This window comes from Staurois parvus, unplaced genomic scaffold (assembly GCF_062004578.1).
Source record: "Staurois parvus isolate SC_StPar_1 unplaced genomic scaffold, SC_StPar_1.0 ptg000116l, whole genome shotgun sequence".
NCBI classification, from domain to species: domain Eukaryota; kingdom Metazoa; phylum Chordata; class Amphibia; order Anura; family Ranidae; genus Staurois; species Staurois parvus.
The window spans coordinates 1640086-1653267 of NW_028317912.1; the positions used below are offsets into that span (position 1 = coordinate 1640086).

Genomic DNA, 13182 nt, shown 5'->3' on the forward strand with positions numbered 1-13182 from the left:
CTTCAGCAATGGGGGAAGATTACAGAAAGGCCGTACATCCTGCAGTTGATAGGGGATGGGTACAGTTGGAATTCTCTTCACTCCCTCTCATGCCTTTGTGCTCACTTGTCCCCCCAGAGACAGGACAGAGGCAGAAAGTCTCTTGGGAGGAATCGGGGATTTAGCAGATCAGGAGGTAATTGTTCCTGTGCCAACGGACCAGCTTTTTCAGGGATTTTATTCCCACATTTTCGTGGTCCCGAAGCCTTCAGGGAAATTCTGCTTGAGCATAAACCTAAGAAGGTTGAACAGTTTTTATATATGGAACTTCTTGTACCGCAGGAAGGTATCTACAGTGTACGGAAACATCTGCTCAAGGCAGTCTTTATAGCCACTGTGGATCTCAGGGACGCCTACTTTTACATTCCCATCGCCACAGAATACCAATACTTCTTTCACTTTGCCATCTTCACGGAACAGGGGGTCAGTCACTGGCAGTTCCGAGCCCACCCATTTGAGCTAGCGGCCAGTCCGAGAATATTTACCAAGGTCTTGGCCGAGGTAGTAGCCTATTTACACCTTCAGGGAGTTTCCCTCATCTGTTACCTAGACGATCTGATGATCTACGGAGTCTCATGGCACCAATTCCTGGGAGACCTGGAAAAAGGTGATCCTCACCTTGGAATCTCTGGGGTGGATTGTCAATTGGGAGAAGTCCTCATTGACTCCCTCCCAAACCAAGGCTTTCCTGGGGTATGTAGTGGACTCCAGAGTCTAGAAACTTTTTACCCCAGGAGAAGACCGAAAAGGTAGTGAGGACAGTCTCCGCATTCTCAAAGGTTTCAGATTGCTCCTGGGGGCACATCGTGAGAATTCTAGGTCTCCTGACAGCCTGCATTCCTTCTATCTTCTTGTAACAGGAAAGTGGAGTCACTGGACGAGAGGGTTTCCCTCCAGCAGAGTGAAAAAAACCTCACTGGGATGGTGGCTCAGACCCCAGAATTTGTGGGTGCAGTGGGACCCAGTTCAGGTAACCATGGACGCAAGCGAGTGGAGCTGGGGGGCTCATCTAGAGGACCAACAAGCCCAAGGCCCCTGGCAGCCACGCCTAAGGGGGACCTCCTCCAATTGCTGACTGCTGTTGGCCGTGGGTCAGGCCTTGAAGGCCTTTGCAGACAGGATCGAAGGAAAGCAAGTCCAAATTCTGTCAAGACAATATGTCGACAGTGGCATACCTGAATCATCAGGGGGGCACTAGATCCTAGTGACTCCTGGACCTAGCTCAGGAGATTCTAGGATGGGCAGAGAGCAGAGTTCTTTCCGTGTCGGCGGTCCACATAAAAGGGTCGGTCATCACGAAAGCAGATTTTCTCAGCTGACCGTTCACCAGGGAGAGTGGGAACTCAGTCCTGAGGTCTTTTTTCAGATAAGCCAGGTTTTTGGCAGCCTTGGAGATAGACCTTTTTGCCTGTAGGAAAAACAGGAAGGTGAGACGGTATTTCTCCCTGGTGCTGGAGTAGGGATCCAAAGGCCTGGACATATTAGCGCAGGAATGGGATTTAGAGCTGGCATATGCATTTCCTTCTCTGCCATTGATCCTGCGGATACTTCAGAAGCTGGGCCAATCAGGCTGTAGACTAATCTTGCTGGCCGCATGGTGGCCAAGTAGAGCCTGGTTCACCACCTTGAAGGTAGGCTGTGACTCCTCCGCAGTGTCTCCCAGTCAGGAGTGATCTTCCCTTACAGGGGCAAACTCTGCACCCCAGTCTGGGTTTTTTTCAGTTAACGGCTTGGCTCTTGAAAGGGAGATCCTTAGAAAAAAGGGGTGTTCTGATAGAGTGATAGACACTCTTCTCCTCAGTAGGAAACTGGTCAATAGAAAAATATACACCAAGGTGTGAAGAGTGTTTTCTAGTTGGTGTCAGAAAAAAGGGTTTTCCTTCCCATGTTTCTGGGGATCCTAGACTTTCTCCAAGCAGGGGTGGATAAAGGAATAGCAGTAAGCACCCCAAGGGTGTATGTGGCAGCCCTGCCAATCTTTTTTGGATTGGAGGCTCGTGTTGGAGCCCCTTGTTAAGAGATTTCTGGGGGCCAGGGAGAGGGTGAACCCTGTGAAGTTACATAATTTTCCGGCTTGGGATCTGACCTTGGTGTTAGAGGCTTTAACCAAGCCACCATTTGATATTTAAACAATTCTGCACTATGATATATAATAAGTTAATAAAAAAGAATAAGCAGCCACTTCAGCATTGCAGTCAACAATACACAAAAGATAAAAAACATAGTGCGGTGCTTAAAATAACTGTAGCAAATGGAATAGAAGTCCAATTAATATATCATGAGGATGAAATAAGTCCCTCTTCATAGGGACATCAATAATGTCATAAATATTTGCATTACGCATTTTGACCCGTCCATATTTGGGGGTCATTTTGGTCTGGTAGGAGGCAGAATTTTTTGGGTGTTGGTGACGGTGGATCCCCTATATCCCCTTGACCAGATTGAAGTATTTATGACATTATTGATGTCCCTATGAAGAGGGGATTATTTCATCTTTATTATATATTAATTGGACTTCTATTCCATTTGCTACTGTTATTTTAAGTGCTGCACTCCTATGTTTTTTAAGCCATCCTTGAGCCAGTAGCACTAATTTCTGTTAAGATTTTATTTTTTAAGTTAGCCTTCCTTTTAGCCATCACAACAGCAAGGAGGATAGGCAACCTTCAGAGCCTGTCTATCAAGGAACCCTTACTGGTGGTATTAGAGGGCAGGGTCGTACTTAGACAGGGTACTCTTTATTTGCCCAAAGTGGCCTCATGGTTTCATGGGAGATTGTCCTACCCTAGGAATGAGGGGGAAAAGAGTTTTCATTTGTTAGATGTCAGGCGGTGTTGATTGACATATTTGAATAGAGCAAGTGACTTCAGGAAGTCAAGTCACCTTCTGATTTTGTTTAAATGCCTAAGGAAGGGACAGCAGGCATCTAAGCCAAAGATAACTAGATGGATCACCCAAGCTATCTCCTTCGCTTATGAGCAATCAGGGGTTTCAGTTCCCTCACACCTGAGGTCTCACTCTACTAGCAACCTCTTTGGCAGAGAGGGCCAGAGCATCTATTGAGCAGATCTGCCGAGCAGCCACATGGACATGCCAGGACACCTTCATGAGACACTGCAGGGTAGAGTTGATGTCACCTCTGGACCTGGCGTTCGGCAGGAAAGTATTACAGGCAGTGGTTAGAGGGGTTAAAACCTAGACTGGCCAACAGTTTGTTTTTTTTTGTCAATGTGCAGTCCTCCTCTAGGAAGCAGTACAACTTCCTGAATCCCCTCAATGGGCTCCAAGAAAATTAATTTGAGAGTTCAAAAATCTTAAAATTGTAGTACTATTTTGCAACATAATCTTCCTTTTTATTATTTTTTTTTTTATTTACTAAAGCCAAGTCTGTTTTGTTTCTTCATAGGAAGATATGTTGATGTTAAGAAGGACTGTAAAATCTTTTCTAGCAATCTGTCAGCAGTGTCTTTCCAATGTTAATACGCAAGTTAAAGAGCAGGTAAGGCATACACAAGACTGGTTAACATATTTTTCCTTTCATACTGTATTTGTAGGCTTTTCTGGATGTCTGCATAAATGCCATTGTTTACAAATAATTACGTATTTAACATTTTGATTTCTTTTTAGGCAGCTATGAAATGTATGAAAATTTACCATACGTTTTCTTTCCTAAAAGAAGACATGAGTAGAACTGAGGGACCTTAGTTCACTATATGACTCCCTAAATAGAATATCTGCTCCCCTAAAAGTTGAGGTGATTCACAATAGAACTTCCAATCAATTTTGGGTTGCTGCACTTTATTTTTGATTTAATGATAAACTCCTCACAGTGACTGATCAGCAATAAAGCTCATGGTACCCTCCACTTTGTTTTTTATGGAGAAGTTTTTTCCTACAAATGTAACGCTATGTACATTTACTGAAAGGTTCCGTTTTTGTATTAACTGTTCCATGAGTGCTACGGAATTGTGCAGAATCATTCTAAATTAATTTCACATGTGGTCATGTCAACACCACCCAGCTCAACAAGTTGTTTTTTCAGTTGATTGCCTAAGGAGCTCAGCAGAAAATTGTCATCTGAATCAGATGTAGAGTTCAGGTATTCTGACAGCCATGGGTACCAACTGTCAAAATATAATGCCACTGTAAGTTTGCACACTCAAGCTGTTTTGTGTGGATCAAGTGAATTCTCTTGTTTAGCCAGTGGGTTGAACAAGAGAAATCTTAGTGTGTCTGGCCTGCTTATGTTGTAATGCTTTGTCCACTTCTGCAGTCATGCCCCTCCTTACTTGCAATCCTCTAAACAAGATAAGGGTGAAATGCAGAGTTTACTCCATGGTTGCACCAATATCAGACTCTTGTTATGTCAGTGTTCCTTAGATACTTTTATGTATGGTTGAATGTATGACTTGTAATACACACACACACACACACACACACAACACATTTGGTTACACCCTGCTTCTCAGGAATATTGTTGTAGATGCCATGTTTACCCTGGTAATGCATTTCTAGATATCCTTATACAAATGTAATAAGTGATGTGGGCATATTTCTCATCCAGGCCTTCATGCTGCTCTGTGATCTTCTGATGATCTTCAGCCATCAGTTGACAACAGGTGGAAGGGACAACCTTTCGTTGCTGATCTTTAATCCAGACCTAGGACTACAATCTGAACTGCTCAGTTTTGTAATGGATCACGTCTTTATTGACCAAGATGATGAGAACCAGAGCATGGGTATGTGTTTTTCCTGAGTATAGGCAATAATAAGTTCATGACTTGTTTAAGGGGCTTTTCACTTCATACACATTCTTGATTCTGGGTTGTTGTGGCTAAATTAAACCACAGTGGAAATTGGGATATTCATGTCAGTTGTGGACTGATCTAATGTGCCTATAGATTCATAGATTTATGGTTATCAATGGAGCGCATTAGATTGGCTGTGATGCAGTTTAAATATTATTGCTGTTACATAGCTTACAATTCCATGGAAGCTTTCAATCATAAATGGTCCTTAAAAAGTCCTAATTCACAAGCAGAACTACACTGCATCTGAGCACCACAGGCTATAAACTATTTTATTAATTTGTAATATTCAAAGCAAACCTCCCCACCCATCCATGTCTCCATACTTTTATTTTGCTGAGAAATCAATTTGAAAAACATCTTCTAGAATTTCTGGCTAATTTCGTGGCCAGCTTGAGTAAGAGCAGATGATTCATATAGCATTTACTTCCTGGAATCCATCTGCCCTTAGCTCAGACATGCAGGCATGAGGGTGTGCTTCGCTGAGAAAACCAAAACCCCTTCTCCCCTCCTGAAGACTCCTGGGATATATGACATCCTATTTGCATAGGCATGGAAACCAGGAAGTAACTGAAGAAATGAAAAAAAATTAAAACAAGTAAATCGATACCTTTCTATCTCATTACTAATGGTAGTAGCATACGGATCAATAATAGTCAATATTGATTGAAAGAGTGAAGTTCTGCTTTAAGCTTTTAATTTGTAGTAAGTAGATTCCCTTAAGCACTCAAAGCAACCCTCAGCTCAGTCTTGGAATGTTGACTTGGTATTGGCGATGTTATTTGTGTCTTTAAGAATCTGTTATGGGTTTAGTTTATGGTATGTATAGTAACAAGGGTCAGGAAGCTTCTTCTATCTATTAAAAACTCATTTGGTGACCTCGCCATAATTTTCCTTCTCCCTTTTGGATACTCGATGTTTGCGTCCACATTTGGATACTTCCATTTCACCCAGTGGCTGTTTTAATTTAGGTTATGGCTTAGGATTTTTGGGTAACATAGAATGCCCCCCAACACACTACTGACTGTAATGTGCACTGTAGTAATGCACAGTTCTAACAGGCCTAAAGTATTGCATTGTATCTGAAATAGTGACTCATTGCGCTTACTAATGTGTTAGTAACTTTTATTTATTCTTTAGCATTGATATGGTTTACATCTTATCTTATAAAAAAAATCTTGATGTTTTATATTAAAAAAATGCTGCTTTTTTTTTTTTTTTTAATTGCATACACCTGTGCTTCTTGAAATTAAATTGTACCCCTGTCCTATTCACTTTCTCATGCAGAAGGAGATGAAGAGGACGAAGCCAACAAAATTGAGGCCTTGCACAAAAGAAGAAATTTGCTTGCAGCATTTTGTAAACTTATCATCTATGATATTGTAGATATGCACGCAGCAGCAGATATCTTTAAGCACTACATGAAGGTACCCGTGGTGTTGTGTTTTTTGTTTTCTTTTTTATTCAGTAAGCTAGAAAACTGGCGTTATACTCATCTGTAGCAAGACTTCTTTAAAAACATATGCTAGAGAAATTACTGCAGTAACTATATTGGTTTCTTATTGCTCCGTATTGTGCTGATATTCCACAGCAATATAAGCCAATTCCTTTTAAGATGGTAAAAATGCCATCTGCTTAAGCCATGGTTCACATCAATGACAGCCGAACAATCATTGCGGCTTGCTGACACTGTTTGCAAATCATTAACAGATGTCAATGCCAGTCACAATGCAGTTGAATGAAAAAATAGTGCAGGAAGGTTTTTCAGTCGCACTCATTTGAGCGGGGCCATTGCTGGTAATGGGGTGCGACTTGTTGCATGACAAGTCACACTGGTGTTAACCAGAGCTGAAGGAGCTAACTATCTGTTGATCTTTCCACAGTTATCAAAGTCAAAGAGTATACACACCCATTGGATACAGACCCTTTTTTTTTTGGTCACTTGAAGTAACACACACGAATTCCATAAAATATCGTATTCTCCCAGGTGTTAATTACTTCAGGACCCCATGGCTGCTAACCATTCATCCATTGTACGTCCATACATTTTCATTTCTCTTTACCTTAACTGATAAAAGCTGATTTGATGAGAGAGACGACATTTCAGTGTGTTGCTCCTCTATCATCCAGCCATTGGTTTGAGTAGTAGATACCAGTATGTTCTGTAATGCAAATAAATGTATTGCTGCCAAATCCTTGGTTGTACAGCGTGTGTGAATCACAAAAGTAGTTGAAAAGAATTAGAAATATATGTGAACAGTTTTATCTGCCAAAATATTGATCTCTGTATTTAGATATTTGTCGGAATTTCTGCTTAAATGAGGATCTGTACTGTGGATGCTTTGCCCAAAATAAGGAATTGGAGGGCAAAGGGTTAATCACCAGTATTGCCTGCAGACTGCCTACAGCTAATCTTCGTAGAAGAGAGGAGCTTTGCTTCCTTATATTAAAGCTGCCCATTGATGACTTGTGGAGTAATAATCATGACGCTGCAGGAGAGGTGCAAAATGCACTGATCCTCAGAATAAGGGATATTATTGCTCTGCTGCTCCTCAAGTACAACTCCCTTTCCAACATGGAAAACAGTGAGCAGCACAGTAATGACATCATCAAATTTCATTAGTCTAGCAGCCATAGTACATAGTAATGTGGTCACACACTGTAGATATACAGCTATGAACCTAAGGGCACAGAAAGTACACTGCTGTGCTATAGGAAACATCTAGAAATAATTATTGTGCCTATTGAATTCCTTGAAAATGTACCTTTTTATTCTTGGCTTCCTCTTAAAAAAAAAAATAAAAAAAAAATGCAGATTTAATTTTTTTTTTAACTTGGCTACTGTTAACAAACCTTCTTTTATTGGAACTATAAAATTATCTCTTGTATAACACCATCATAACTACACAAGTGGCAATATTTTGCTCTTGCAAGACAAAGACATAATACTGAGTGTTTTTAGCAAATGAATCTGTTCTGCATATAGGAATGATCAGCCTTTGAACTGTGAACTGAGACTTAGGAATTCTTTGTTTCTTTCTAGTATTACAATGACTATGGAGACATCATTAAGGAAACACTAAGTAAAACACGACAGATAGACAAGATCCAGTGTGCCAAGACCTTGATCCTCAGTTTGCAGCAGGTATGAATTATTGTTTGACTACTTTGCGGTTTGGCTGGAATTTGAAGTTGGACTTAAATTTTACTTGTCATTATGTTTTTTTTTTTTTTTAAGTGTTGTATAGTATACAAATGGTACTATACAGTATTAACAGAGGTACTGTAACTACAAAAGGTACAGTACACTTGTACAAAAATAAAACAAAACAAAATGTGCAAAATAGCCAGACCACTCAGTAAATATGGACTAAAATTTCTTTGCAGCATCCACAATACTAAAATATTTACCCCCCCCATCCCCTGTTTAGTACCAACGAGCAAGACATGCTGACCAATCAGTGTACAATAAGTTGAGCAGCTCGAAGAAAGCATAGGGATGCACCAATATATCACATATCTTAATAAATACAGTATATCAAATACATAGACCATGCAGTGTCAGGGGTTCTATATGAGATGGCACACAGCCCTCTAGAAAGAACCCATGGAGAGCAAGGAGCCCTACATTGAGTGATGCAGAAAACTTCATCACATTAAGTTACAGTTCCATGAGTACGTGGCTACAAAACTTAGTGAAACAAATTCATGTGATAATCATAAATACATGTGACAGTGAACATATATACACAATTAGTGAAATTAATACTGTAAAAATAGATGTACTCATCCAAAATAAAAAGTCCAAATAAAAGCCACAAAAAGTGAGTCCAATTCCACAAGATAACAAAAAATCAAATGAGATCATTTGGTCCAGTGTGCTGACATGAATCACCACATTCGCCGCGTGTGAAAACACTGTGCCCTTAAGGGAGAACTCTTACTGGAAATCAATTACCCCTGACTACAGAGTGGTCATGGAATATATAGCCCATCAAGGAACTGTTGCCATCCAGCTTCTCCAGTTGGTGTATAGTTCACACTCAGAAGTACCCACATGTAAAAGTAAAGAAATACTGCAATAGTGTAAAACCATCAAAGCAGAATTTATTCCAAAAAATTAAAAAACTCACACTGTAATAGATCTATACAGTGTTATTCAATCCAGTAAACCAGCAGTAGCATAGCAAGGATCGGTGAAAGCTGATGTGTGATGATGACATCAACGCGTTCAAGCCACACCCCGATAAATTTCTGGGCGCTTGGGGTAAGTTTACCTGTGGGGAATCTGTGTTCATTTTCCGCAACATAGGTCGGTGGCATGTCAGGCATATTAAGTAATTGCCTGAAGAGAGTTTCAGCAAAGATGGCTGGGTGCGCTTCCTCTGTGCTTTAGACACTGTTTCTGTGCTGCTGATTCTCCACATCATCCACCTTACTCAGCAATGTGTGGACCAGCGCCTATAGATCAGAGGGCTGAGCTGTGTGGCAACCAGCAATGCCCTCTACTGTAATAATGTGCTCCTCCACCTCCATTAGGCGCCCCCCGATTTTGTCCTGGTCATGGCAGCTGACTGTACATTCTGAGGCATGATGATCAATCTTCAGCATGAGCACCACCTTGAAGCCTTCAATGGCATCTAGCAGGGGTTTGGTGATTGCCTCCGAATTAAAGTCATTAGCTGCTGTTGAAGCTGGAGCAAAAGGGTGAAGCAGTAAGTTCTTGATGGATAAGGAAGCTGGTGTTCTCTTCTCCATGAGCTTAGAATACTAGAAGCAGGTAAGATGGCAGATGCTGCCCTCTTGACATTCTCTGTGTCCTCGGATCTTTAGTGGGTCTCCCCTTACCAACATGAAAATAGGTGGCAGGTTGTGTCCACACTGCTAGATGGCAAGAGCAGGATAAGAGCATTCTGTAGAAACAGATGCAGTGCATCCAGAAAGTATTCAAAGCGCTTAACTTTTGCCACATTTTGTTATGTTACAGCCTTATTCCAAAATGGATTAAATTCATTTTTTTTCCTCAACATTCTACAAACAATACCCCATAATGACAACGTGAAAGAATTTTGTTTTGAAATCTTTGCAATTTATTAAAAATAAAAAACAAAAAAAACACAACATGTACATAAGTATTCACAGCCTTTGCTCAATACTTTGTTGAAGCACTTTTAGCACAAATTACAGCCACAAGTCATTTTGAGTATGAAGCTACAAGCTTGGCCGACATATTTTTGAACAATTTCTCCCATTCTTCTTTGCAATATCTCGCAAGCTCCATCAGGTTGGAAGTGGAGTGTCGGTGCACAGTCATATTCAGATCTCTCCAGAGATGTTCAATCGGGTTCAAGTCTGGGCCACTCCAGGACATTCACAGAGTTGGCCCATAGCCACTCCTTCGTTTTGTGGGCTGTGTTCTTAGGGTCGTTTTCCTGTTGAAAGATGAACCGCTGCCCCAGTCTAAGGTCCAGAGTGCCCCGGAACAGGTTTTCATCAAGGATGTCTCTGTACATTGCTGCATTCATCTTTCCTTCGATCCTGACTAGTCTCCCAGTTCCTGCCGCTGAAAAACATTCCCACAGCATGATGCTGCCACCACCATGCTTCACTGCAGGGATGGTATTGGCCAGGTGGTGAGCGGTGCCTGGTTTCCTCCAGACCTGACACTTGGCATTCAGGCCAAAGAGTTCAATCTTTGTTTCATCAGACCAGAGTTTTGTTTCTCATGGTATGAGAGTCCCTGAGGTGCCTTTTGGCAAACTCCAGGTGGGCTGCCATTTGTCTTTTACTGAGGAGTGGCTTCCGTCTGGCCACTCTACCATACAGGCTGGATTGGTTGAGTGCTGCAGAGAGATGGTTGTTCTTCTGGAAGGTTCTCTTCTTTCCACAGAGAAATGCTGGAGCTCTTTCTGAGTGACCATCGGGTGCTTGGTTACCTCCCTGGCTAAGGCTCTTCTCCCTCGATCGCTCATTTTGGCTGGGGCAGCACACTCTAGGAAGATTTTTGGAGGTTCCAAACTTCTTCCATTTAGGAATGATGGAGGCCAGTGGTGCTCATTGGGACCTTCAGTGAGGCAGAAATTTTTCTGTACCCTTTTCCAGATATGTGTCTTGATACAATCCTGTCTCGGAGGTCTACGGACAATTCCTTGGCCTTAATGGCTTGGTTTGTGCTCTGACATGCACTGTTAACTGTGGGACCTTATATAGACAGGTTTATGCCTTTCCTAATCATGTCCAATCAACTGAATTTCCCACAGGTGGACTCCAATCTAGTTGTGGAAACATCTCCAGGATGATCAGTGGGAACAGGATGCACCAGAGCTCAGTTTTGAGTGTCCTGGCAAGGGCTGCGAATACTTATGTACATGTTTGCTTGTGTTTTTTTTTTCGTTTTTTATTTTTAATAAATTGCAAAGATTTCAAAACGAACTTCTTTCACATTGTCATCATGGGGTATTGTCTGTAGAATGTTGAGGAAAAAAATGAATTGAATCCATTTTGGAATAAGGCTGTAAAATAAAATGTTGCAAAAGTTAAGCGCTGTGAATACTTTCTGGATGCACTGTAAGCACAGAGAAAGAACGGGTGGTTCAGGAGCTCCCAGGCCATGCACCCTACCCAGCTCACATCCTAGCCATGTTCCCCATTGTATAGTTTTGTGTTTTTTTGTTTTTTGTTTTTTTTTTTTTTTTTTGAGCCTCAGGATTAAATTTTGGGAATGCTTTTTTTTTCTTTTTTTTTTTTGTTTTGGCAGATGATTACTAGGTTTTTGTCTCTGCATGTCCAGGTAGTTTGAGTTATGTTACAGTTTTTTAAGAGAGACGGTGATAGGAAGCAGAATACAGAGATAGGAATGAGCTAATTTGGGCGTTTCCACTTTTTCTGAAATTTGGCTATTAAACAAAATGCAGTAAAGTCAATGGAGAAGGCAAAATTAAGATTTTTTTTGTGTGTGTGGTTTTTTTTTTGTTTTTGTTTTTTTTTTCCGGATGCAATGGACTTTAAAAGGCTCCCAAGTTAAACTACCATGAACGTGTTTTTTTGAAAAGTATTCCTTTGTACATATCAAATACACCTAGAAAGAAATAAGCGTCAGCTGTCATGACAGCCATTGATCAATGTGCTAATTATTCCAAGGGCTTTGTTTTTTTTGGGGGGAGGGGGTTTTAAAGCTAATGCTGCCTACCATTGTGCATGGCTTAAAATTTGAGGCAAACCTCAATACATTTCAGTGACAGAAATGCTGGGTTTTTTTTTAGCCGAGTCAAGTTCAATTATATCGCCCACTCATCCCTAGTAAGAAATTGCTTGGCTAATGAGTTTATATTTACAGTTCAATTAGTACAGGCAACGGTGAAATTCACAACGTTCTGAGCTCTCATCAACAGCTATTGGACACTGTTTACAGTTGGGAGTTGGTAGAATGGGCTTCCAATTATGTGACCACTGGGAAAGCCAACCACAGCTATAACATAATCAGGAGCCTGCCTACTGGCCTCCGGCTTTCAAAATCCCAGAAAGAGCAAGCTCAAGGGGTTAGGGGTTAAAGAATTACTGACACTTTTCACTTTTAACACATGCAGATGTTTCATAGCCTACTGTAAACTAAACTGTTGATTATGTTTGTCTTTTTTATCCTTCCAGCTGTTTAATGAGCTGGTGCAGGAGCAAGGCCCCAATCTGGACCGGACGTCTGCTCACGTTAGTGGTATTAAGGAGCTGGCACGAAGGTTTGCACTTACCTTTGGACTGGATCAGATAAAGACCAGAGAAGCTGTGGCCACATTACATAAGTAAGTGACAGACTTGACTGTTCCCATTTGTGAAGTTAGCTGTACTAAGTTAATTGTGCTTCTTAATGAGAATTTAAATAGCTGTTAAAGCTCTCTGACCTGTACTAATTAAATTGTTGTATAAGGAGTTTGTTTCTCTTCGATGTGCTTAATGCTCTCATATTTTGTTACATTACTCGTGTTTTAAAGGCATTTAATTAGATTGCATGCAACTTATATATTCCTTTAATTGGTCATTCCTAGAAATCATTGATTTCATTTTGTAGTAGCAGACTCCCATATTCAAAGAGAATCATTTTTAGTTGGTGCTTTATCCCAGGATATACAATTGTGTTTTTTTTTTTTTGTTCCCACAGAGATGGTATAGAGTTTGCTTTCAAATACCAGAATCCCAAAGGTATTGAGTACCCCCCTCTAAATCTTGCCTTCCTGGAAGTATTGAGCGAGTTTTCTTCCAAGCTCCTTCGACAAGACAAGAAAACAGTGTAAGTATCACATGAGGGTTTTAATTTCTACTGGTTTTTTTTTTGTTTGTGTTT

General features: G+C 40.8%; 1 protein-coding gene across 1 annotated transcript in view; it reads left to right on the top strand.

Annotated features, from left to right (window-relative positions):
- Positions 1-13182, top strand: part of STAG1 (STAG1 cohesin complex component) — a 271483-nt gene that overhangs the window by 237540 nt on the left and 20761 nt on the right. Inside the window, exons 24-29 of the mRNA XM_089671949.1 lie at positions 3446-3538; positions 4604-4778; positions 6135-6274; positions 7891-7992; positions 12495-12643; positions 13000-13128. Of these exons, the coding sequence (XP_089528075.1) occupies positions 3446-3538; positions 4604-4778; positions 6135-6274; positions 7891-7992; positions 12495-12643; positions 13000-13128 (788 nt within the window). The remainder of the gene's footprint in view (positions 1-3445; positions 3539-4603; positions 4779-6134; positions 6275-7890; positions 7993-12494; positions 12644-12999; positions 13129-13182) is intronic.